Raw genomic sequence first — 27,950 nt, 5'->3', positions numbered from 1 at the left:
ATGGTACAAATCTTATCTCTGTAAAAATTACGGTTCAAAAGTTATTGTAAATTATGTTATTTTCCCATAAAAACCCCATATAATAACGGTAAATCAGATTTTCCCAAAATTGGCTCGAACGATTTTGATAAAAATTTAGTATGTCATAGTACTTTAAATTCTGAAGAAAATTGTACAAATTCCATTTCCGTTTATTTAATCTCACCGCTTACGCATGATAAAGGTTGTTGACAAACTTATGGGAGAAAGTATGTGTCAGAATGCTGATACCGTTTATTAATAGCATAGATTAAACATACTCCTCAAGTTAATAGTGTAGTGAAATTCATCAATTCATCCCAATCCCAATCCAATTCAATGGTAGTGGAGTAGTGGTAGTTGGTTTGGTAGTGAGTGAAGGAAGAGTGAAGAAGTGAAGTGCTGAAGTGAGATAACAGGACAAAAGTAAATTTTCCTTTTCTTTGGTTAACTTTAACATTTTATTATCAGCCAACAGGACTACATTTTTCCCTTTGAAAAGGGTTATCTAAGTTAAAAGACTAAATTATAAAAAAAAAAATACTTTTAGTTATGAGTGGTGCTAAAGCAGGTGTGAAAAGAAGAAAGCAAACATTTACTAGTGAAGAACTCACGGAATTACCCAAAAATGTAGGTAGGCCAATTCAAGTTTACATACTGTGATGGATTTGATAATAGTTGTACAGTAGGTAGCCTACCAACTCTTTATCTTAAATAGTTAAATAATCATGTTATACGAAAATGCCACAATTTTTAAGGAAGAAGTCAGGAAAATCCTTTCCAGTTAAAGTGTGTACATTAGATGCTGAGTTGGAGTTCAACTTAGAATGGCGAGCTACAGGAAGAGATTTGTTCGATTTAGTTTGTCGAACTATTGGCCTGCGGGAAACATGGTATTTTGGGCTTCAGTATGAAGATTCTAAAGGCTTTATATCTTGGCTGAAGTTAGATAAAAAGGTTCAAGATCAGGCCATTTTCCAGCAACCGGGAACTACGGCATTTATGTTCCTAGCTAAATTTTACCCCGAAGATGTTGGTGAGGAGCTTGTACAAGAAGTAACACAGCACCTGTTTTTTCTTCAAGTTAAACAAGCTATTTTATCTATGGACATTTATTGCCCCCCTGAAGCTTCAGTCCTTCTTGCCTCATATGCAGTACAAGCAAAATATGGTGATTATGATGATACAACTTACAAGCCTGGAATGTTAGCAAGTGAAGATCTTCTTCCTCAACGAGTAATTGACCAATACCAGATGACACCTGAAATGTGGGAGGATAGAATTAAAATTTGGTACGCAGATCATCGGGGTATGTCAAGAGATGAAGCAGAAATGGAATACTTAAAAATAGCCCAAGACCTGGATATGTATGGTGTAAATTATTTTCCAATTAGTAATAAGAAAGATACTGATCTCTGGCTAGGGGTAACTGCATTAGGCTTGAATATGTATGAAAAAGAAAACAAACTGACTCCTAAAACCAGTTTTCCTTGGTCTGAAATTCGCCATGTTAGTTTTGATGAGAAGAAATTCACAATAAAACCTGTTGATAAATCAGCACCTAATTGTGTTTTCTTTTCACGCAAAGTAAGGATGAACAAACTAATTTTGGACTTATGTATAGGCAATCATGATCTATTTATGAGAAGAAGAAAACCTGATTCAATGGAGGTACAGCAAATGAAAACACAAGCAAAAGAAGAAAAAACCCGTAGGCAAATAGAACGAAACAAATTGGCACGTGAAAAACAACTAAGAGAAACAGCTGAAAGAGAAAAAGCAGCTATGGAACAAAGGCTGTTGCAATACCAAGAAGAAATTCGTTTAGCAAATGAAGCTCTGCGGAGGTCTGAAGAAACTGCTGAATTACTAGCTGAGAAATCGAGAGTGGCTGAAGAAGAAGCTATGCTCTTGAGTCAAAAAGCAGCAGAAGCTGAACAAGAAATCACCCGAATACGCTTAACAGCTCTTAAGACTGAAGAAGAAAAAGTATATTTAGAACGTAAAACAAGAGAAGCTGAACAGTTAACTGCTCGGTTGGTTGATGAGTCCGAGAGGCGTGCAGCTGAGGCAAACCGCTTAAAGGATGAGCTTCTTCGTGCAAGACTTGCTGAGAAACAAGCTAAAGAAAAACTTCTCGAGTTTCTCTCTAGAAATGCGTATATTTCATCAAGTCTGTCAAATCTCTACCCAGAGCCCGTTCTGTCCCCTCCAGATGACAACATGTGTAACAATGACGGAATTGGTAGTCTCTACAATCCTACTACTATTCTTGACTTGCAGGCACTACAACTGAATCCTAAACCATCACTCTCTACCACTGATATTTCATCTTTTGATCTTATCGGTTTACCAGATAATGATATGAAACAGCTATCGCTTGAAATTGAAAAAGAACGAGTAGAGTATTTAGAAAAAAGTAAACATCTACAAAACCAATTGAGGGACCTGCGCACGGAAATAGAAGTCTTAAAAGTTGGGGAAAAGCAAAGTGAATTAGACGCTCTTCATAACGAGCAAGTCAGAATGGGTGAAACTAAGTATTCTACTTTGAAAAAAGTTAAATCTGGTTCTACCAAAGCAAGAGTTGCATTTTTTGAGGAACTGTAAACAATATTTCCATGCACTTAGTGAAATTTGATGCTTCATCCTACTACACTTCTAAAAAAGGTAAATACAAGCCTCCTTTAAATTGCTATGTAAGTTTGAAATTAATTTTTTTTTTGAGTTTTAGCGAATTTCCCATATAGGGAATAAGCTATTACCGTAGTACTCATGGTAAGACCTGGATGCGGGACCGATTTTTTTTTTTCGTTTTGAGGTCCCTAGAGGCCAAAAACACCATCCGTTCGAATTCATATATATATATATATATATATGTGTGTCCGTCAGCACGATAACTCAAGCAAAAATGATCCGATTTTGATGAAATTTGGTACAAACGTGTAAACCTACGTTAATTCGAACAAGTTCGCGATCCAGCATGATCGGACCATGGGAACGGGTGTTTACGGGGGGTTTTATGGGGTAAAAATAGGTATTTCCCATTTTTGACCCAAAAAACATAAAATTTAGCAATTTATTTCCAAACCATTTTGTAGAGCTTCAAAAAACAAATAATTTAGTATATTGAAGCGTTATTATGCGCCTAATGGTTACGGAGAAAATTCCAAAAAAATTTAAATTTAAAATTCCCATGTTATTCTTATGGAGAATGAGTAAACTGTTGTAGTTTGCTTGTTTATGAACATATTTTGATCAAATTTGGCAAATTTATTTATTTTGTACTAAGCTATCAATATTTTACTTAAAAACACACTTTTTTAGTTTCCTTGTAGTAGCAAACCTAGGTACTTGTTAAACCTAAAATGTTATATTAAAATATATTTAACTGAAAATCAATTCAGACAAATGGAAATTCCTAGTCTTGTGTTCTGGGATTGTAAAATTGTTAAATGGCCTTTTTTCTGCAAAATACCCCAAATTTCGGTAAAAATCCAACTATCCAAATTTGTATTAGCCAATCCGAATGAGTTATCGACCAAACTAAGTTTTAATTCGGATGATTGGAGTTCTACTGTACTTTTGGATTGTTTTGCTCCCTTTTTGTTTTCATAACAAATCCATTTAAAAAAATAAATAGGCTACCCCTGCCGCAGTAAACCTGCCAACTAAGCCGTTTTCATTTTTAAGCTCTTTAAAAAGGTCTAGAGAAAAAATTGGGAAATTTTGTGTTTTGAGGGTCAAAAATGAAAATTTTACCCCATTAAACTTTTTTTATCTTGATCCCGTTCTCATGGTTTGATCATGCTGGTTCGCAAACTCATTCAAGTTTATCCTGCCTTACATCTTTGAAACAAATTTCATCAAAATCGGACAAAAATTACTCGAATTATCGCATTTACGGACACATACCGGTACTACATAACTATAGATACCAGTATATAAATTTCAATGAATAGGCCCTAGCATTTTTGGCCTCTGGGAACATCAAAATGAAAAAGTAAATTGGTCCCAGGACTAGGCCTTACCGTGCCACCTAGACCGTAATAGCTATTTCCCTATAGGGAAATTCGCTAATACCATTGCAGGCTTACCTGGACTGATAAGTAACCAACCTGTTGTAGCTATAAAAGCAAGAGATAATTTAGTGGTGTGAGTATAGAGTCGCCAGAAATATTAAGACTTATTAGGGGAATGCAATAAATAAAGAACAATTAATTTATCTAGCAAAATTTAATAAGTTAAGTTATCTAGAATAATGTAAACGTGATTCTCTTCTGAGATGAGTGTGCAATTTCCTGAAATGTGACGTGTGCAATTTTGGTGTTTGACCACATTCAGACTAATCGAGATTTTATATATCCTAGGCCAGGATTGGAGGAATTTTTTGTTATTTTACTGAAAAACCTCCAGAAGCCTGCATCCATTAAGTATCTGTTTTGGTAATATTTCCTGGTCCTGGTCTGTCCTGGTCCCATTTGTTTCAATATACAATAGTCCGCTGTATTTTTTTATTTTTAATTTGCAGACATTAGCCTATTTGGTAAAATATCTAGGTTTCTTTTCCTCCAGACCTACCAAGGCCTATGCCTACTATAATTTATACAAAAGTTTGCGTAATACCTATTACAAACATAAGACACTATTCTGAAGCCTACCTTTAAAAGTTTTTTTTTATTTAGCTTTAGAAATTATTTTCTATTTTGACTTACCGATACCAATCCTTGAAAGACGTAAAATCTAGTCTCTAGAAAATTGAAAAAGTCCCCATTAGCTTAAGGTCTAATGAAGAAGTCCATTATTTTGGTTACAATAAGTTTTAATTTGAGTTGAAGTTTTTTTGGATTATTTCAGTAGATCACGTAGGTTGTACTTAGCAATATTAAGTAGCCTACTAAATATATATTCTCTGTCTTTGCAGTTGGTCACTTTGGACAAGAATCCAGGCGTACCTTTGTTGAAGACTTGAAGCTTTCATACAAACGTTTTTTAATGAGTTACAAAGATAATTTTACAGGTCTAAGCCCCGTCTCAGGTTAAGTAAGTCGAGGCAGACTACCTTACCGGAGTAGGACAAGACAATGTAATGTCCGGTCATGCGAGTAAATCTCATTAGTTAAATAGTCACACCTCAAGACAACATTTTAAAGTGGAAATGCGAAAATAATATTAAAAATGATCCATTCTTTATTTGAAAATTATTTGCATTGTTAGTTATAGGTAATAAGAGAAAAAATAATTGTGTCTGCCCCATGTAAATTGGTCAACTTAAACTTTTTAAATTAACTGCATACTTTAAGTTGGCCTATTTACATTGGACAAACACACAATTGTAAGTTTTATGATGACTTGGAAAACAGTATCTGTTTTTTTCTCTCTTTTTTTAATAACGAATTAGCAAAATGTTTAAACAAATTCATTACATTTCTTCTTTTTAACTTCATTGAGCCTGCCTTAACTTTACCTGAGACAGGATAAGGTAAAATCAATTATTTCCTCTGTTAAAGCGTGTACGCGATTTGTTAATTTTTAACTGAAGTACTGTTCTATAATGTTGTTTGAGTGAAACATTTTAATAAACATTTTCAAGATCTTCCTGTTCAGGTGAATAATTATGGTATTTCAATTCTACAGACAAATATTTAGATAAATATTTAAAAGACCAAAGTGTTGCTCATATTCTTCTAAATATTATTATTATAAGCCTACTGCAACTTGTTATCTTGCTTGTTGTTTGTAAATACCTGCTTGTTAGATTCATGAGGACACGTTTTTAGAGCTTTGTATTCCAACATTTCAGCTTCATTATTATATTTTTGCTTTATCATTATCTTATTGTATCTTTGTGTTCTAGTTTTGTTGATATAGTGTTTAACAAACAAAATCAAATCTAGGGAATGTGTATATTGTAGTTAAGGTATAATATAAAATATTTTTAGCACAGATTAAGTGTACTCTCTATTAGATTCCTCATCTTTATCGCCCAGCTGTGTAATTTTGAATTACGTTTGATGCTCATTGAAGTCAGAGTTAGCTGATGTCATTATCTATTTTGTCCTGGTTCTATGAATTAGTTATCTGTTTTAGAAAACAATCTACTCTTCCATCCCAAAGTCATCAATTTCTCCAACAATTGTAAATACCAACTTTTCTAAACCAGAACATGAGTTAGTCAATAGTAACACATTCCTGTTTTACAAGTAATCAAAGCGAACTTCAAATGTTACAATAATTGTGGGCAATATACTTTCTGTACAGTATCTTTTTTCAGTGATAATAGATGTTTTAAGTCTTTAAGCTTTATATTGGGCTACCATGGACTGTTGAAATCAAATGTATCATAGCTTTGAAATTCTTTTGCCTACACATTTGCAACGGTTTATTTCAAGGTTAGTTATAAACATTGTTAGTTCAAGATACAAAGTTAGAGTTCAACAATTGTCTTCAATACATTTGTGCTTCAAGTTTATTAAATACTTTAAAACTATATTTTTCAAAAAGTTTAAGAAATGCATGTATAGGCCTAGTGTATGTTAAAATTCATACATCTCAGTGTGTTAATGTATATATTAATATAGCAGTGGTTAATGAAGTCGTATTATGTATGGTACTTAAATACAAAAAATAACATTTTACTATAAATTGTTATGTTTGTATCTACATTTTCCCCCCTAAAAAAATTGGTTTTGCTACTTCATGGTAGCCCCAGTCATTTGCATTAGAGGCTGCAAGTTAAGTAAAGTCCTACAAGTAAGTAGATAATTCTGACAAATTGTATAAGGCTGTGTCAGTTTTAAGATTATGATGGGTGCCTGAGTAGGTTTATAATATGTTGTTTATTTGAATGTATGAATTTAGTTCCTAATGCAATCATATTCCCCATATAGAAGTAGAGAAAATAGTTTAGTCTAATCAAGTTAGAAGCTCGTTGGCTCATAGACTTTTTGGTTCAGTTATTTTTAAATAATACAGTTGAGTACCGTTAATCAGCGTTACTTGGTAAGAATTTTCATTGTAGAATCAATTTTACTTGTGCTTTAATGAAAATATTTGGGAACTATTTATGTTTTCAATCCAAATTCCTATTTACGGAATTTTGACAAAAAAGGTATAACATACACTTTAAATGTTTATAATGGATTGGTGTTTACAAATTATAATTTTAGACAAGTAAATTTATGTAGGGTACTCATGTTTTTAAACTTTATTTTTTATAATGAATGGACAGTTGTACAAAGTCTGTGGGTACATTATCTAAGTCTAATGTTTTGTGTGATTTGGATTAACAAAATATTTACTGTATTGCAGAATAACCTACATTATAAGGCCCTCTAGATCAAGGTAATGTTTGACATTCCCTTAAACATGCCATAAAATTTAAAAATTTACATTGCTGTACTATACTACAAGTTCAATAAAATCTCTATCCAAACCTTTGACATTTCCTAAAATAATCTCAAGAGTGTGAAGTAAGCACTAACATTGTCTGCATTACTTAATTTTCAAGATATTTTATATGAAGACTTCAATAATAAAAAATGTATTGGGTATTTCACCCATATCTCTTAGGCACAAACTTATAGCTGTTTGAATGTTGCACAAAAAGGTATGGATTAAATTACCTTTAGCAAATGTATTTATTTTAATTTGTGTCCTTTTACAATAGGTACTTATATTAATTTTCAAATCCAATCCACAACGCTGTAACTTAATTATAAATATGCCGATTTAAATATTCAGGTAAAAAAGAATCCTTGTTGCGCTTAAAAGCTAGATTAATAAAGAAGGTTTTATTGACCTAGTAATTTGTTCACTAATAAAGTAATGATAAAAGTGCCTGTATCAAAAAATGTTAAGAGTTTTTTCTTAGTGCCTTACATTTTATTGCCCTTTAGTGCTTTATAAAGATAAACAGTAAAAAATGTCCTTAGTGTTTGGACTGTTCATGCGTTTTAGAACATGAATTATATCAGGGGTCTCCAAACGTTGTCACGCAAGGGCCAGATTTTAATATCTTGGAGTCCAGTTGAGCCATGATTACCTATGGGTTTGAGGGTATGGAATAGGGAGAGGGGAGTCCTCCTTTGGAAGTTTTTGCAAAACTATTTGCAAAGTCAACATTTTAAGCACTTTGACGAAGAAAAAGTTTTTATCTCTTGCAATCTGAAAAGGGAGTTTTAAGTGCAAAACTCCCTTTTCGGATACTGGTAGGAATAATTTGATGGTTAGTTTTTCTTTTTTTGTTAGTTTTTAGTTAGTTTTTATTTTCTGTTGGTTTATAAAAAAATCTGGAAGCATAGTAAAATGATTCAGAAAATACTACCTAACATATAATACTTGAAAGTTATTCTGTAGTGAGATATCAGTCATCACTAAAATAAAATGTGCAAAACAACCACTACAAACAAATAATTTTGTATCAAATAAAATTGCTACCTCAACAACTACCATCAAACAGACATTTAATTTTTTTTATTTTTAAATGGTTGGCCATACAATTTTGTTTTAGATAGAGACATATTGGACGCGAGCTGTAGTTTGGAGACCCCTGATTTATATTATTAGTATGTTTTACTTTGATGATAATTAATATAACCAAGCTTTGTTAATTTGTATTTATTTTTAAATGTAGTTGGTGACTTGACTCTGATTATACCCCTTAGCTATTGTTCAACTATTTGTAACAGGTTACTTTTTATTTTTAATATCCTATCAATATTATTTCTAACATAAGTAACTTACCTGCTTTCATAATAGAGTTCTGAAAATATATTTTTTTATTTTTTAGTGGCTAAGCCAGAAAAGTTCCTTATACTCAAAACTCAAGAATAATGTTAACACTTTATTGCAGTACACTCTGTTATATAAATAATACATCATGTTTATAAGCTATCCAATTCAAAATTTGATTTTGTTTTCTTAATTTAAAATGTTGAAATATTTATGGTAAAAGTTTATGTAAATATTTTTTTCAGAGAGCATGTCCTTTATTTTTTTGTAAAAATATTAAATAGAAACTATTGTCTTATAAGTCATTTGTGTTTTTATTTACTGTTCCTAAAATTATGCAATTGGTTGTGGGGAAAAAATCTGAATTTTGGTACAATTTATATTTCAATAGCATGGGTAAAGTATTGAAGCGTGTAATATAAAAAATCCAGGCTTGCAAGAACTGAATTGTTTTTATGATTTTGAGTGTAAATCAAATACTTTTAGCATGTTAACAAAAAAGTATCTAAGGACTTGCTCAGAATCAAACCTTTTAAATAACCCTTTTGGTACTAGAATGAAATTCAATTAAAGTAATAGAAATTATTAGTTTTATTTTGTTTGTATCTCTACACATTATAGCTAATTATGTAACTAGAGGACAGTGCTAAATCTGATCTAGTTAGCCTATAAAATACTGAGTTTTGTTTCAGATACTGACTACAACTCATATATTGTATTTAATATTTTTACTGTCAATTACAGCAAAAATCAAATAAATACCTTTTGATTTCAGCAAAACTATTGCCTTATAATATTAAAAGCTTGTCGCAAAAACAAAAAAACTAAAACAGAAAGGATTTTGAATAATGAATTGAAAGGAGACTACAACTTCCTTATAAAAAAATATCACCAAATGTTTGTTACATTAAACAAAGTGTTAAGTTTCTAAAAACGTTTTATACTAAAGATCAGTCGCCAATTAAAAGGGCTAAACAATACAGCATTTGGATACCTATTTTGAATTGTTTCTTAAAAACTATTTTATACGAAAATGCATTCCGACAAATTCAATCTTGCTGTTATGACTTAGTAATTTCAATCAAACAATAAGGTTATTTCAAGTAAATCCCATTTTTTTTATATTAAATTTATTTTAGCCTGATTCAAGTCATAGCTTACACCTTTTCATATTTCTAACTCACAACTTATATAATATTAAAACAAAATGAAGGTCAATTAATTTTTTAAAATGTGCTATTGTATTCAATTTGGGAGTATCATGTTTTTCCTTAAATGGATTCAAATATACAGGAGTTATTATTTTGTGACTTAAGTGAAATAGACAAGAGTTAAAAGAAGTTGAAGTTGTCTAATTTAATAATTAATTAGTATTTTGAATTACCAAACAAGCCTTTTTAATAAGGTTTCATACATTTTTGTTAAAGTTTCATACATTTTTGAAAGTTTGAAATCCAAGATGAATACGAATATAATACGCCATATTATAATTTATAAGGGGTGGTCGATCAATAAATCAAACCAAATATTACTCTACTGAGTTGATGAAAATAGTGAATAAACCAACATTTTATCAAGGCATAGTTGGTAGCCTATATCAATTTTGAAGTGTTAAATTTGAAATTGTAAATTTATGGCTATCATATATTTTTTAAATGTGTTGCCTTGCATGTAGTAATTAACTCATTATCTACAGTATGTGCTTTTCTGCTTGTGATCTAGTTAGAAGTGGGAAAGTTAAAAACTAGTATTTTTTAATAGTTATTCTTATCAATGCATATGTTGGGTTGCAGTATCAGGCAGTTCAAAACCCCAGACTTAAGCTCATCATCATTAGAATACAGTATATTTTGTATTTGTTTCCTAACTTGTATAGTAAATCCTCACATAACAACCATTCATGATAACACTTTCTAATTTAACCTTACCAATTTGAACTTAACATTTTATTGCCATTCTGATAAAACGTAAAGCACAAAATCTTTCTATAAAAAAGGTAAATTCAGACCATCACTATAAATCAATGTTGATAGATTCACTTGCATCTAATTATTTGTTTGCGAACTTTAAAGGTTTTATACCAGCATTTTTACTCAATTGTGTTCATAATTTCATTTATTTTGCTGAACTAATAGCAAATTTTATTAGTTAACTCAAAAAACTGATTAGTTCATGTCTAAACTGAACTTCTTTAAACTGAATTGATCTGTTTCAGGAATTAATTGAACGCATCAAGCAATTAGAAGCTCACAATAAACAGCTAAAAGGCATTCTCTCAAAGCACAATGGATCAGATGAAAGAGAAAATCTCAAAAGGAAACGACCCTTTGACTTTTCCAAGTAATTATAACGAATGTAGAGGTGGTTAGAATTAGCTATACACTAATTGCCTGCTCAAACAGCAAAAACATATGCAGGGTGTTCCCAATTAGTAATTACAAAAAATTTGAAACAGACCTTATGGGTCCAAATCAAACAAAAATCAAGAAAATCCTAACACCTAGTGAGATAAGCTATCTGCTGTTTTGTTTTTCTTATTTAAAACTAGGATTGCTTTCATAGCAGTGAGGGACGATCACTTTCATGGTTTTAATAAATAATTTAATACTTAAGCAATTAGTCAAAAAATGTTTAGAGATATAATACAAAAAACAACTATTTCATCAATTTAACTAGTTTCGCTCAGAACTATCAACATCTATAAGGCGTGACCTACATTGGAAGCGAAACAAACTCGGAAAAGAAAATCCAAATTTAACTCCCATAGAAAATGTATAGGGATTAAGTTGCTTTTGTGCATTACTCGAAATAAACACCAAATAAATGAATTCCGATGATTGATGGTAAATCTGTGCTTGCATGCTTTTAATTTAAGACCAAAATTATGCAGATCAGTATAGTTGAAGAGCCAAACCGACTCTGAAACTTTCTTGAAATCGCAGCAACCCGGGACGGGTAAGCTAGTTAAATTATATAGTAAACTGCTGTCATTTACAAGCAGTACTTCTCTTCACAACGTAGATGTGTGCTCACCTGTGCCAGACGATTGGATCTCGCTTTTTAACTATGGAACCAATGTTTCTGAATTTTTTGTGCTACCGGTACCTATGTATTTTTTTAACGTTAATAAATTACTGATGCAACCTACTTGGTCAGATATATTTAAGATTTTGTTTAAAGCAACATACTAAATGTTACCATCAATCGGGTCTTCATTTGTAACTCACATGGTAGTAGGTTTTTCAATCGCACATGTAATACCGTATTTATTGTAAGGATAGGTTTTAGCTTCCTGAGTACAATTGACTAGTGTGGAGTGTGGCCAAACTCCCAAAAACTAATTTACAATCTTCATTGTAGATATCCAAAAATGCATGTGGCATTTAAGCTTTTATACTTTGGCTGGGAGTACCAGGGATTTGCTGCTCTTGAGGAGAGCTGTGACACCATTGAGCATCATCTGTTTGCAGCTCTTCACAAAAGTTGTCTTGTTGAAAGCAAGGAAACATGCAACTACTTCCGATGTGGTAGGACGGACAAGACCGTGAGCGCTTTTGATCAGGTAAGACCTATTTTAAAAAACCTTGTGCGTTCTGGGAACAAACTTCAGTTAAAACTGTGTAACATTTGTGCTATTAAATTGTGCACCAGTAGCTGACGTAGAGGTTTGGAAGGAACCTATGTGGAACATACAGTCTGCTTCATGACCTATGCTGTCCTATATATTGCCAGTCTATGTCTTATTTTACAACAATGTCATATTTAACATAATCTAAGAGAATCTATCTATATATTAATAGGCAAGCATGTTTCTTTCAAACCTTTTTTCTCAGCTCGTGTGCATCGCAGAGGAAATCTACGCATACTGTTAGAAAGATATTTTCCTGTAGATGTGCAGAATCTCTTTAAAAATTAAAAAAGGCTCAAATATAAGCACAAAAAATGGATTTGAAATTTAAACAAATTAACATGGGCTTTATGGGTTGCCATGCTGGTGACAAAATATAAACAGAAAATCTAAATAAATGGAATAAATTACAATCACATGTTTTATTTACAGCAAGGGGTGAAAATAGAGAAGCCTGTACCGTTGACTTACTTTGATATTTTTGTAAAAAAAAAGAAAAAATGTAAATTTTGTAAATTTTGCAGGTACATTACATATTTTTGGTCGAGTTTTCGACCACTGGACGACTACTAGTATATTTAAAACCAGTGACAAAACTGACTTGCAAACTTTCACATTGTGTTACAAAAAAAACGTTGTTGGTGATAAACTCATCCCCTTTAACCCTCCCAGTGTTACTTGACGAAAATTCGACAAGCAGCACACTTTGTGTAGTGTTACTTGTCGATTTTTCGACACGCAGACATCGTTTACGGCGAAGGCTCTATAACTGACTGAATCGGATTGAACTGGATCGAGTTAGGTATCGTTCTTTCCGTAATATTCTAAGCTTTCTTCAGAGGTCTGTCTCTAAGCGCTATTCATTTTAGTTCCGAAAATATAGTAGCAGACAGCTGACGTGCGTGTATTTGTAAACAGCTAGGTTCCCCCGGACCGATGACTGATGTGTTTTATTACGTTTATCATTGTTTTAGTGTTAAAAATCAAAAGTAGTGATATACGTGGTGCATTATAAGAAGATTTAAGTGGTTTTGAAGTGCTGGTTGATGATCCTGAAGAAGTAGGTAGTGATATTGATGTAAATTATCATCCAGATTCCTAGCTATGGTTAGGCTATGCATTCTTAGCTAAACGCTATGTACTGAAATCAGTTTTTTGCCCATAACTTATTTATTTGCAAATCTACTTCCTTATATTATTATATATTTGTAATCCTCATAAAATTTAGAACAAAGTGGCTATTTTCAAATATTTATAGGCCTATAATTTATACAATTTCATTGAGCGCGAACTTATTTTTTTTTTTGAAAATTTTCGAAATTATATTTTTTTTACCTAAAAATTTTTTTTTTGAAAAAATGTTCCTTATGTTTTATATATAATATTGAAGCCCATGATTTTCCAAACAAAATGGTATATAGAACATTAGAATTAACATTGTTTTAAGCTTCTCAGATCCGTTTTAATAAAACCTTGCAAATGCGCCAAAAATAGGTGGACATTAAGGCCTAAACTATGGACACTTGGAGGGTTAAGGTAAAATAACTAAACATGGGCTTTTGAATAAAACTAGACCTTCAGTCTATTTTTCCCCAACCAGAAGAGTTTGACCAGTGTTGAGTTAAATGATATTTTTATTTTGAGGCTGAAAACAACTATTTAGTAGTAATATTATAGAAGACACAGTTTAAGAATAGGGTGGAGAAGTGCCAACATTTAAGGTATTTTGGCTCTAACTTTCTTCTCTGAGTTCATCAATGGAAAATTGCATTCTTTACTGACATAAAGTAACATATAAAGTCAAACCTTAGTGTAGCAATAACATCAATTATTGCTTCATATTGATTCTTTATGAATGACATGTTTTACCATTTTCTTCAATTTTATTCAAGCCTCTTCACATGTAGATTACTGTATAAATACAAAACGTATACAACCTCACTTTAAACCAAACATAACCCTCCTCAATCTACATAAAGCGTCACAAACATCTTATTTGAGTAAAAAAACAAACACCAGTTCATTGTACTGACCAGCCGTTTCATTAAATTAAATAAAATCATGTTAACATTGGAAGCATGCCAGGCGTTAGCCCTTTGGAAATCAACCTGTGGGGCAGAGCCCTTAGGAAATTTGTCCATATCAATACTTTTTGGCAAATACACACTCTAAGCTTCATTTTGATGTTCCATATGCCTATATTTTTATTTGGTAAATGACCTTAACCGTTTACATAAAATTTGATTGTATCACTTTAATAATATAATAGATAACATTTCGAAACACTATTAACGGGTATGGTTAAAAAGTCAACTAAAAGGTTTAAATTGTTGCTAGTATGGCCACCACAGCGACCAGGTTGCAAGAAAAAAAGTCACGGCGACCGTCGCTAAGTGTGGCCATAGCCTTGTATTGTCAGAACAGCTGATTTGAAGACTTGAACCTTTGACTATTGATGTATACAAGTAGACAGTGGCGGATCTAGAACTATCCTAAGGGGGGGGCTAACCGGGGGGTCTGGGGGGTATGGAATACCCCCCAGCAAGAAGGGGGGTTCGGGGAAATTTTTGAATTTTTGAAATTTAAGTGTCCAAAATGGCAGTTTTAGACTAATTCTTTGTCCAAAGTTTAGTAAAAAAAATATTAAAATCGACATCAACTTCTATTGAGAATAGAATTTTTGCCAAACTAGTAAACTTTTGTATTACTATTATTGTCATGATTATTTAATGGAATAATTTTATAACGTGAATGCAAATGCAAACACTAACCTTAAAATTCTTGTTCGTTTTTGAATCACTGTTGATTACTAGATTTTGCACAGCCATTGATTATTGCCTTTGTTTTCTCTTAAAATACTACAGTCGTGGGTATCGGCATCGCTTTGAACTAAAATAATGTAGATGTATTAAAGAAGCGAGCAAACCATATGTTTGTATTTTTAAGCATCATTTTGACAGTTTAGTTGTCTGCTCGATTTGTATTCAGCGTTGAATGTTCGTTCGTGGTGATGTTCCTCCATTACAGTGAGCTGAAACCCTACTACACTGCACCGATTTGAGACACCTAAAAAGCTCATTTCGGCATTACAGGCTTTCAAACAACACAAAAGTCATAAAAGTTTATCCAGTTTCAGTAGCTTAGCCATAATCTTCTTAACAAAGATTGCCTCATATTTTTTAAAATATAGCCTTTAGATAAATTGCTCCCCCAATTAACACAAACACATACACACATTTGTTACGTTCGTTAAATAGTTAAATTTAACATTAAACTTATTCAAATATAAACACTGTGATCAGTAATCGGTGCTATGAATACAAAATGAAAGACTTAAACTGAAAATCGGTTTTATTAAACATCAGATACATAGAAATAGTTTACTTAATCCTCTTCCCAATTTTCCAGGCTCATGCGTCTGTTCTTAGATCTGCTGAAGAGGTTTATAATTTCATCTACTGGCACCTCCCTTTCTTTTGATATGTTTGCTAGCGCCAGCCCGTTCAAACGTACTTCTCCCATAGTACTTCTCAAGTAGCTCTTCAACCTGAACACAAACAAAACCAATAGACATTCATTAGAGTAGGAAAAATAATAGACCATTCGGTCCGTTCATCCTGCATTCCTCTTTTATAAACTACAACAAAAGTAATTTTGATTAATTTTATTTTACAAACAAGGAAAATAAACCAATTCCAATATATTTTATGTTTATATTACGGAACTGATATTAGATAATATTTCTCTTGGTCTCTTTCTCTAGATAATCGACACACTTGTAGTCGATTTTAGCTCTACAAAACCAAGGAACTCTTCTTTTACCTTACGGTCTTCCATGTCGATATAACGGACACAAAACGTAAGCTGTTCTTTTCTACTGGCATCGGTGGTTTCGTCACATAAAATCGAAAAATACTTGGCCTTTTGTACACTTTCTACTATTTTGGATTGTAAATGTTTTCCAATACACTCTATAATCTCATTTTGAATGGTTTTGCTTATGAGTGTACTGTTTTTCCTACACGTAGAAAGATGCGACTTTAGGTCTTCGTCACCTGCATCAATCCGAAATGACAGGAGGCTTTTGAATACGCCATATCTTCCTTGAAGAGCCATTTCTCGTTCATCTTCTGAGAGTTTTCCGTCATCTCTGTGGCCTCTGAGGGGTAGGTTGTTTTGGGCACAAAAGAGGATTGTCTTCACTATGGGTTTCAGCCTTCGTCGGTTTTGCTCAATAATGTTGGCTTTTTTCTTGTCCATCATATGACCGACATGTTTGGTAGGTAAGCCAGCAGTTTCGGACGACTCTTTGAAATTTAGAGCTTTCTCTTTTGCAAACTGATGATACTTAGTAGATTCGTGGCATTTGATCTCTTCTGTTGCCTTCTTAAATTTATTTAACGGCACTTTCACAAATGTTTTAAGAACCTGAAACAAAACGTGAACTTTACTTGTTTTTATAAAAAATTATGTTGCATTATTTTTTTACGTCTTAAACAGTCAAATTACTTGACCGTTTTCAAGTCAAGGACAAAAAATAATTCCTATGCCTTTAATTTTTTTTTTTCAAAACGAGAATCTTAAGGGTGTCAACAATATTAAATTAGTGTTCTATATTTTACAAAACCACTTAATTTTATTATTTAGTAAAAAATTAACTTCAGCAGCTCTTTCATTATAGAAGTTACAGTAACAAACAGATTTAATACAATTATAGATTTAATTAATTTGATTTAATACAATTATTTGTATTAAACATTACCGTACTTATAATTTTTTTTTAACGTAAACATGAAATTATTGCCCAAGTTAATGCTTTTTATTTATACGAATAATTTAATAAATGTCCCGTTTCGGCCTTGTATTTCGAAACACTTGCAAAACTTTTAAACTAAAAAATGTTAACGAAAAGAATACTTTATCAAGTATAGAGACATGGCTTACCTGACTTCCTATTCCCGCTTCAGCAGGAGCAAAAAGAACACAAATTTTGCAAAATCCTCCAGGTAAGCATTCACTGTATGCAAGCCAGTCGTGTTGGTCTAACCATTCTCTTCTGAATTTTCGAGTTTGCTTGCCTTCAACTTTAGTTGGAAAATTATATTTAACTGGAGGTACCCAAGTCTGAGTCAAAAATTGTAGCTTTTCGTTGTCATCTAGAATTTTCCCAACAGCCAGACCAATATCATTTGATTTATATGTTCCACCACAAGTGGTTGATATACCAGGTGGACCCTAAAATAAAATACATTTTGTTATGGCCACTGTTAGTTACCGATGATGGTAGAGTCACATACCCATATTGGCCACACCTTACCCGCTAGTTTAAGCCATCAAATAAAACTGATACTTCAACAGTCACCATAAAAAAATGTTCCTTGTGAAATTGGGGCATAGGTTAGGTAATCTATGTGTAATCAAATTTTAAACAGGAAAATGGACGAACTTGGAGGCCTAGGTATAAATCCCAAAGAAACATTTCTAAGGTAAATTATTTTTTTATCACGAGGATATAAACACAACAGAAATTACGAAAACATTTTGTTAAAATCAATAAATAATAAGTTGGGTTTTATAACTTAATGCAAGACGTAAAACAACGATGTAATAGTAGATCTAAACGCGTCCCGTCGATGAATTCATCTCCATTCAAATTCATACTTGGCTTAAAATACCTACTTTGTATCGTCACCATTTAATAAGAAAGTATTAAAGAATTGTTTATGTTGGTAGGCCCCGGCCCGAGGCTGGGAAATAAATTTTCTTTTATGAACGCAAGTTCTGAGCGATTCGTGTCCTGTAAGAATTATTAAATTTTCATATATCAGACATAGGCTATTTCTAAAAATAATGCAAAACCTTTTACTTAACGGTATTTGCTGAGAAAATAGTCTCTGAGTGTCTACTCCATCTCCTTACCACGAGCGTGACGTTACTAAAAAGCATACACTACCGCTTAATGTTAGCCTATACTTACCATATCATGAGAAATCCTCATCTCGCCTCTATTGAAAGTCTCACTTTTATTTGACTCATCATCCAAACGGCGATGCTTCTTGGAGAATTCATTACTTTGATCACTAACTGTAGTATTATCACTGACTGTGCTTTTATTCACTTCGCAACTTGCTTCACCAGCAACAGAAACAGTACTATTTACCTTCTTACTGAAATAATCCGTAAGTCTACGCTTCATTTCTAATAGAAATACAAAACTAGTCAAATTAATTTCACCCTCATGAACACTGACGCCACTTTAAAACGCTCCCGCACAACAACAAACTACTGCGTGGCAGTAGGAAGTAAGACTAGGACACTGGACGGGCACTACTGGAGCGTGGACACTGACAATGGGAATGGCTATCTTCGAGCGTACGTGCCAAAACTATGATTCTATGACTCATAGTCATAGCGCGGAACGGTCCAACTTAACCGGTGGCGGGGGAGGAAAGTGTGCTGGAGGCGCATCCCTTCCCTTCGGCTTATTTCGGGCACAGACGGCCAGAAGTTTCGAACCGTACAAGCGCTGTTCTGTTGCAGTCTTAAAGGTCTGTCCAGTTTAAAACAAGCAGTAGATTAATTCATTGTAATGCACTGTCGTTACATGAAATTAGATTAAACACGCTCATAAATTATTTTCTTTATATTTCAAGCACCTGCAAGTCTCATGGTAAATTGTTGGTTTAACTAGGAATTTTTCCGTTTTATACAGTGTAAGTTTAGACCCGAAGGGGGGGGCTATAGCCCCCTTAGCCCCCCCCATAGATCCGCCACTGCAAGTAGACATTCCATCCCCATGTTAAAGTTTGTCAGTTTTTTTAACAAAATCGTCATAGTTGATGTGAGCCATTGACAGGTTGTGCTGATCTAAATTACTAATCTCTGCCAAATACACAATTTGGTTTACCAAGTAAAACTAATGGAATGACTTATTGTGAGCTATAGCAACTGTTGGGACCCAAGAACTCGGTCAGCAACAAAAAATAAGGTCGAAACAGAGTTCTAGGCAGTAGCGCATTTTGTGGCTGGCTCACACAACTATGTTATTTATCTTTTTTAATGAAAAATTGAGACAGCTGGTCCATATAGATGGGCTGTCTCAGTGTTCACACACAATATCAAATTTCTGGCTTGAACTCACACTGTTTCAACAAACTTTGACACATACACTGTCAGTTCGGTTTGTTCACATCGAATCAACAAGCCAAATTGAACCTGTTTAGCAAGGATGTATCATCAACATGTTAATGATATTATAATAAAAATTATATTTCTTATTATAGGTGATAAGTTTGACGGTTCGGGCTGCTAAGGAAGGGGAGCCACCCTTGGAATACTGCAAGATGTTGAACAGTCTTCTACCAAACAACATCATAGTAATTGCCTGGAAACAAGTTCCTGATGGCTTTAGTGCGAGGTTTGACTGTAAAAAGAGAACTTATAAATATCTCTTTCCTAGGGGCGATTTAGATCTGACAGTAAGTATTTGTCATTTCACAATCTGTGGCTCAAACTGTAGCATATATTCCTACTACACAGGAAATTATATCATTCTATATCATAGTTTCAAAGTTAGTACATGGTGTCTCAGAAGTGTTTCGGGGATTGTAAAAAGCTTTGTCACAAATGCATAATCTCTAAAGGGTACTATTTTGAAGGGGACAACATCAATGTAGAATTTAAAAAATATATATATAGTATATTTCATCACTAGGGCCTAAAATGAATCTTTTCGACCTTACCTTAAGTTTCACGATTGAGGCGAAGCCAAGGTCGTAAAATGAGCGAGGGTTGAAAAGAAACTTTTTGCCTGTGTGATGAACTATATTTTTTGTCAAATTGCAACTTTTATCTAAAAAACAACTTAGAAAACAAAAATACTTTTCATGTAAAGATAACCTCTGAAAATGACTTCCAACTTGTTTTCAATTTATTCCTAATGCAAAATAAGCAGCTGATCAGTTTGTGATTCAATCATTTTGTCTATTACAATTGTGTTACTGTACATTATACTATCGATTTGTTGAACTATTGACAAGAATGCAACAATAGGCTACAACAGATAAGGTTAAATAAATCTATAAATAAGTCTAATACCTACATGAGTGCTGACAATCAAAGTTACAACAGCTGACTGTTACTCCTTAGGATTAAAAAAGGTGTTTTACTCCCTAAGGAAAGATTTATTTTTAGTAAAAAAAAATTGATAAGTTACAAACCGATTGATAAACATTATGCCAACATAATGCGAGAAGTGAAAACCCCAATTACTACTCGACCCTTTTGCAAAATTTGCTTTTGAGCCTGGTTTTAGTTCCGAGTCCTGTTCATAAGAAAAACACATTTGTCACAACTAGTAAGAACCATTTTAATTTCTTTAAGGGAATATAATAGTCTGAATGTATGAATGAAATTTAAGTATATGAGAATGAAATATGAATACCATAATTAGCATTAACAATAATAACTAACTGTAAATATATTTTTATAAGGCTATGGAGAAAGGTGCAGCATTTTTGATTGGCACTCATGATTATCGAAATCTCTGCAAAATGGATGTTGCTAATGGAGTTATTGAGTTTATCCGTACAGTTGATAATGCTGGAATTAAAGTCATATCTACCAATTCTACCCTCAACAATCCAGGTAGGCTACTTATGGTTTGTTTGCTTTCCTAACAATAAACACTAATTATAGCTTTTACAATGTTTGTTTACACTTCTTTTAGGCCTACCATGTTTGAGTCACCCACTACAAGATTAAATTTATTATTTATTCCCTCGACATAGCTTTGTATTTCATTACCTACTACTAAATGAACCCTCTGAAGTGAACCCGTGACTTCGCTACGGGCTAAAATACACATTTTGCTTTAATTTACATTATTACATTATCAGAAGTTTTTGAAGAGACTGTGGAAAAGGACGCAACACGTCATTGCAAAGATAAATTAATAGAATTAATAGTATATTTTGACATGAGCAAAAATTAAAACAAAACATCTAATCCGCTGATACAATATCATATGTTATATATCTTATCTTGATCAAAATCTGTTGGGAATTGGCTAAGAACGCAGGCTTGCTATAATTTATCCATGTATTAACTTTTAACAAAAACTATCAAAACCAGGCTTTTTGATGGATTCTTTTATGTCTAATGGATACAATTAACTACTCCAGCCCCCGACGAAAGAACAGTATTGCAGAATTGAAAACGGTTGTTTTTGCTGCGCATTATGATACAAATCTTCACCTAACCCGCAAAAAAATTTGTTTTACAAAAACCGAAAAATCTCAACAACATCTCAGCTGTGACGACTAAAATACTAAACCAATATAGCCAAAATTAACCACAATGATGGTCCATATATCTAGGAACGTCATAGTTCTATTCACTTACTTGAGTTCCCCTCAGGCTTCGCCCCGTGGATTACCAGAGTTTTGAGTTGAGGTTTTCAAAAGTAAATATTGATACCATGGCAGAGCCAATTAATTATTATTAATGCCTATAAATATCCACAATTTGTAACCTCCTAGTAGCTGGATTACGGAACTACGCCACCGTCCCAGTTTGTATGATTTAGAAACAAGTAACAGCTAGTTAACAGAGATGGTTTGGTAAGATAAACTTGTTTGTTACAGGTTATGACATGTGTGAATTCACATTGACTAGCAAAGGATTCTTGTGGCATCAAGTAAGATGCATAGTTGGAGTATTGGTTTTAATTGGAAGGAAACTTGAGAACCCAGAAATTATTCAACATTTGCTTGATATTGAAAAATGCCCCAGGTATGATATGAACCAGCTTAAATTACTTTATTCTAATCTGTATATATCTAATAATATGTATACACTTTACCTCTAATCCTATCAACACTAGAATCAGCTGCTCGTATCAAAAAATCAAACCGACAGTGTGAAGCACTCAATTTTATTACAAAAATTACAATCTTAAGGAAAATCTAAAAATTCTCTAAATTGGTTTCAGTCATATCTTTGTGACTGCAGTCAGTATGTTAAAGTAACGTTTCTATCAAAATCAAACTCAAATAAACTTATTAGCATATCTTCAGAAACTCGCCCCGTTAAATTTGGCGTCTCACAAGGTTCAATATTAGGTCCTCTGTTATTTTTATGTTATATGAAATACATGGAAAATGCCTTGTTATTCAAACCAAATTAAAAATTAATTTTATATGCCGATGATTCAAACTTGAAATTATCATCGGAGAATTTATAAGAAACTGAAGTAAATTGTAAACTAGAATTAGAAAACATCAATAAATTTCTCAAGGATCATAATTTATTTGTGAATGTAGGAAAAACTAATTGTATTAATTTTTATACAAAACAAAACAGAAATAAGAGACAACCAGTGATAGATTTGAACTCTCAGCAAATTATAACAAAACCAAATGCTCAGATTCTTGGTTTAACTATTGATCAGCATTTAGATTGTAATAGCCATGTAGACAAAATCTTACCCAAAATTAGCTCTGGAATATTTGCTTTAAAGAAAATGTCCTTTTATTGCAGGGTTGCCACCCGTCCCGATTCTGCCGGGACAGTTCTGATTTCGGTTCCTTATGCCCGCATTTAAGCCTATGTTAATCCGGGGGGCGGGGGGGCCATATCCCGATTTTTCCCTTACCTAAGGTGGCAACCCTGTTTTATTGTAATATTAAAACAATACGTAAAATCTAAATGTATCAATTTATTTGAAAAAATCAGTGATATTTCAACTGCTAGTTTTCCATGTGGTTTACAATAAAACTATATCTGCAAGGTGTAATTCTATTTATTTCCACAATGAGTATGAGAGGTTTTTGAGTACCTACCAAAACTCTCAAATTCATCGCTGCTTGCATTTTTTTCTCTACTTGTAAAACACCCCATTACCTCAAAATACTTACTGAGTATAAAGACTCGTGGTGTAGAATTATCAAATCAATCCATTAAGAAAACTTGGTAAAATTATAAAAACATGGTATTGGCATCGAGAATTGATTTTTCAGGTATCGGTATTGAGCACCACGAGTATTCTCTGTTGCAGTAAGCCGCAGTACGGCCTCGCCATAGGAGAGCCACTGCAGCTGTTCCGTTGTGAGTATGAGATTGACGGAGATTGGGAGATAGACAGACATAACCTGGAGTGTGTGATGCAGAGCCTACAACAGCAGTGGACGCTACATACTGTCAAGTGAGTCATAAACACAGCTGCTCGACCTCTGACATATCAAAATGTGAAGCACTTCACTATTTAGGGTATTTTACCTTAAAGCCTCTTTATTTATAGCTGACATACCCAAATTACAAGAAATGTAGGTTTCTCTCCCATTATTGAGTTAACTGACAGTGACAATCCTCATTTCTGATTGTGTCTAAAGTGTCCCAACAAATTTTCACTCTACTGGTCAATAATACATTTTAAGTTTACAGTTTCTTAAAATCAATTTTTTAATAAACACTCAGTTGATGCGGCTCTCCACTGGGCCGACTAAGAAGGAAATAGCCCTAAAAAGCCTTGAATCACTGTCTACTATGGATACGTTACTTAACGTACTATAGTTCAACGTAAGAAATTTCTCCATACGTTTCCAACACCTTTTTACTTTAATTATTAATTTATACAAAAGGGTACATGTCTGCTTAGTTTGAAAATAAATCTTTAAGTCGAAACTTTCAAACTTCCCAAAATTTAAAAAAATGTTCAAATACCTGCTATTAAGCAATACATTAAATTGCCGTCGCAACTACTTTCAACTCCTATGTGGAGCCATCGTCGGCGGTACAAGGGACGTTTTCTTTCTTCATGTGAAGAGCGTCATGTTTAACACGTAAAAATAAATAGACATTTAGACACGATACACACACGGACACGAAACATTTATGGTAACTGATCAGTTATGACAACAGACGACGCTAACCTGGCGGAGTTTGAGTTCATTCTGCGGACTTCCCAAAATCCTAACAAATAGCTTCAAATACCCAAAAACTTCGACCTTTAACACTTTTCAAATATGATTGGCTCCCCTTAACCCTCCTTTGTTGTTTGTAAAAACAAAATGAGTATTGATGTGTAAGTTGAAAACAAGAAACTTAGAGTTGGCCATCGTAAAAAAATCTTCTCTCAAATCCAGAGTAAACACAGGATCATCGTGTCTTAGTTTTTGTTGTGACTAAATAAGAAGTAGTAGGAAACTTAAGTCATATACTCCATAGCGTAATCTGTTGCTATAAGTGGTAATACACACCATGTGTAGAACCTGAATACTCAGGGAATTAAATTTTGGGAGAGGTAACATTAACTGATTGACGGTACTGATAAGGGGCGCACTCGAACTGAGCACCAAAATGGAGGTCGACAAATAAACCAAGCACATGAGGGGATTTATTACCCTCACACTGGTTAATATTTGTAGCCTAAACACTTATCATATGTTAACATATCTATTTGTTGGCTATTTAATTATTTATCTTTTCCAAAAGGATGTCCCTCTTCTCATTGACCTTTCTCCTGTTTTTCGGGACATCGGTTGTAACCTAACCTAACATGGCAGTATGGGAATGTCGATAATAGTCTTAAGAGTGTAAATATTGAAAAAAGCCTTTAATATTACCATATTTTACAGCACTTTCGTACTAGCATCAAGGCCAAAAATATATTGTACTAGATATCCAGTTATATAGCAGGTATAGCGGCTAATATTTTATAATAACGAAGCAGTTGATGAATTTTTGTGTAGGGTAATGTGACACATTAGAGAACCATTGAGGCAGACGCTGAAGATTCAGGTACCGGGCGGGTCATGTATGGAGTACAGCGTAGATAATGGGGTGACCCTATTGGGGATTAAGACATGGTGCTCGGTTCGTAAGCACCCCTGATATGAAAATTTTTTACTGGAGTGGTAAAGGAGCATTAGGTTAATCCAGTTCAATTGAAAAGAAGTTGCTTTTGATACATAAATAGATTAATTTTGTAATTTAAAGCAAGTCAATGAACACTCCCCTCTTTGTTTCCGTCGGGTATATATTCAGCTTAAATCATGTTTCAGAAGTACAATGGTGAGTCAGATGATAGCAGGTATTGAGAACATGATGGAAGGTCAAACCCTGTGTCGCCAAAGCAGTGCACTCATTCAAGGGAACAAGGGTAAAGTCTATACGCCTCTCTTGCAGCGGCCTACATGTGGTAAGAAACACATTTAATGACGCTAGTTGCTCAGTTGGTAGTGTGACAGACTTTGGATCCATGGCCGCAATTTTGTGAGTTTGGATCCTAGGACTAAATGTTTCAGTACAAGTCAACCCTTGCATAGTCCTGAGGCCATGCCTATGCATGACAAATTTTTAAATTCATTTTATGTGGTTATTTATGAGCCTAAATCAAATCAAATCAAAATCTCCTTTATTCATAAATGTACAAGTAAAATAAATAGAGTCAGTGAGTAACTTATTGTCTATTCACAATATTTTAAATTGTATAATTCCTCAAAGGAGTAAATTGTTTTTTCTACTAAGAATTTCTTTAATTTAAAGTAAAACTTCCTACTATTACATTCATTTTTTATATTTTTTGATAAAAAATCATATATATAAGGCTGGACGGTAATAGTTCTTTTGAAGTCAGACACCTATTATGCAGTGCTTTATTTCCGCCCAATTTCAGCGATGATTCCTAGTGGATGCAACAATTTTTAAATGTGTGAAACTGCAACAGTTAAGTTTAGAGCCATAAAACACACCACAATTGAAGTACAGGCATGTGGGGCTTTCAGCCTTAAGGAGTCTTGTTATATATTCCACTAAATATCATGAACTTGAAAATACATGTTTGCACATGCTTCTCCCTTGCTATAAAAAGGCTACATACACATTTCTCACTTAACTGTTCTGAAGGCATGGGACACCTTTATTTTTAAAAAAATTATTAGTTTGGAATAATGGAAACCACAAAAAATATATGGAGGCTACATTGTTAGTGTTATCTATGATGAATTAGCAGTGCAGGAAACAAGTGACCTTAGTGATTCAAAAGTTATCTTACACAAACTGATACTGTATACTACAAAATTGCAATGTAAGTAATCAACTTGTTGGTGGTTTGGCTGGATATGTTTTGTTACTCAACAATATTATACATTTTTAAGCATAACTTTGATATTATTCATCATAAATTTAGCAAATTCTTTCCAAACCATTTTGTATGGCTTGAAAAACGAATGATATTGAAGATGGTGAAGATATTGAAGCCTTGTTATACTGTACAAAGAAAGTAAAAAACTGTAAATTTAAAATTCCCATGTTATTCTTATAGAGAATAATAAACTGTTATACTGTAGTTTGCTTATTTCATGATATTTTTAAGTTGGATTTAGATCAAGTTATTTATTAATTGAGCGGAGCGAAGCTCTTATACCACACTCCTGCGAACGGCTGAAGCAATTGGCACAAAATCTAGCACAGTCATAGTAACCAATCATGGGAAGGTATAAATCTGAAATTGTACTTTAATCGGACCACAGGGCTTTTCTCTAAGTTTAATTGAAACTTTTAGGAATTTGGCATGGGCCTTAGGGCCATGGTTTGGGGGAATTATTGGTCGCCATGACGTAAGCTATATAAGCCTATTATATAGGCTAGCCAAAGTAATGCCAATTGTAGCAAATACAATTGTGACAGAGAGGTTATGCAGAACATCAGGTATTTCTTAAGTAATGCAAACAAAATCGCTATAAAAAAATTACTGAAATTTGTAAACGTACTGGTGACAATGGGTGGTACCATGCAGACTACATTATCATTGACAAAGATCAACATGGACAACCTAATGTGGCTATAAGTGGGAAACATTTGTAGAATACACTAAAAAAACCAGATCAGCTTTTAAAAATGATAAAATATTTACAAGAAATTTTGATTATATGGAACTCTTAGGTACGTAATCTATGGGTTGAGTCTTTTAAACTCATCGGAAATTATGACTTTTATTCGTTTTTAAATAAGTTATTTGTTTTTTAAATAACTACTTTACTTTGCAATTACTCAATTTTGAGCAATATGTACACTAGTTAACATCTGAAAACACTTTATTTACTTCCCTGCAACAGCAATCCTATTTACTCAATGAACCTAGGAAATAAATCTGACATTTTTTTAGGAAACATTTTAGTTGAAAAAGAATTAGGAAAATAGAAATTTGGTTTCTCTGCCGGTTTGCTGCAGCGGGGGTATTTTATCAGTTGTATGTCTTGGATATCTATTCTCACATTTTTGTATGTTTTTACAGAGAGTTTGGAAGCTCGTATCGCTCACTATGTGGAAAAGAAAAGACTCGACATAAACCTCAAAAAAGAAGATAAAATGGCAGCTTAAATAAACTGAATAAAAAACAAGTTCTGGCTCAAGAGTGTGTTTTTTTTAATAACTACCTACCTAAGTTTTAATTATATTGTGGGTCCCATAAATAGGTACAACAAATTTAAAACATAAATCTTTATTTGTTGTTAAATAACTAAGTTTCAATAGATCTCGTCAACAATAAAAATGGCATGAAAAAGGGCCT

At 33.1% G+C, this 27,950-nt stretch overlaps 2 protein-coding genes across 2 annotated transcripts; both read left to right on the top strand.

The window, feature by feature from the left end:
* Positions 1–420: 420 nt before the first annotated feature.
* On the top strand, positions 421–27,780 carry LOC128994032 (tRNA pseudouridine(38/39) synthase-like). The gene is made up of 9 exons (XM_054418235.1): positions 421–648; positions 10,967–11,091; positions 12,112–12,313; positions 19,663–19,857; positions 20,872–21,025; positions 22,024–22,171; positions 23,436–23,582; positions 25,441–25,577; positions 27,675–27,780. Exons 1-9 carry the CDS (start codon positions 571–573, stop codon positions 27,758–27,760), a joined length of 1,272 nt encoding a protein of 423 aa, XP_054274210.1. The 5' UTR covers positions 421–570; the 3' UTR covers positions 27,761–27,780.
* Positions 638–8,916, top strand: LOC128994031 (merlin-like). Its single transcript, XM_054418233.1, has 2 exons — positions 638–2,688; positions 4,943–8,916. The coding sequence occupies exon 1, from the start codon at positions 760–762 to the stop codon at positions 2,626–2,628; it is 1,869 nt and encodes a 622-aa protein (XP_054274208.1). The 5' UTR covers positions 638–759; the 3' UTR covers positions 2,629–2,688; positions 4,943–8,916.
* Positions 27,781–27,950: the final 170 nt, after the last annotated feature.

This window comes from Macrosteles quadrilineatus, unplaced genomic scaffold, assembly GCF_028750875.1.
Source record: "Macrosteles quadrilineatus isolate MER2022 unplaced genomic scaffold, UCM_ALF_1.0 Scaffold_5__1_contigs__length_97177068, whole genome shotgun sequence".
In the NCBI taxonomy this organism is placed as follows: Eukaryota; Metazoa; Arthropoda; class Insecta; order Hemiptera; family Cicadellidae; genus Macrosteles; species Macrosteles quadrilineatus.
The sequence above is the reverse complement of the archived record's forward strand: the minus strand, read 5'-3'. Positions and strand labels throughout refer to the sequence as shown.

Coding starts and splice junctions, on each gene's coding strand:
- LOC128994031 (XM_054418233.1), top strand. CDS start 760: ATGCCACAATTTTTAAGGAAGAAGTCAGGAAAATCCTTTCCAGTTAAA.
- LOC128994032 (XM_054418235.1), top strand. CDS start 571: ATGAGTGGTGCTAAAGCAGGTGTGAAAAGAAGAAAGCAAACATTTACT. Junction 19,858..20,871: donor GGGGCGATTTAGATCTGACA/GTAAGTATTTGT, acceptor TATTTTTATAAG/GCTATGGAGAAAGGTGCAGC. Junction 23,583..25,440: donor TGGACGCTACATACTGTCAA/GTGAGTCATAAA, acceptor ATCATGTTTCAG/AAGTACAATGGTGAGTCAGA.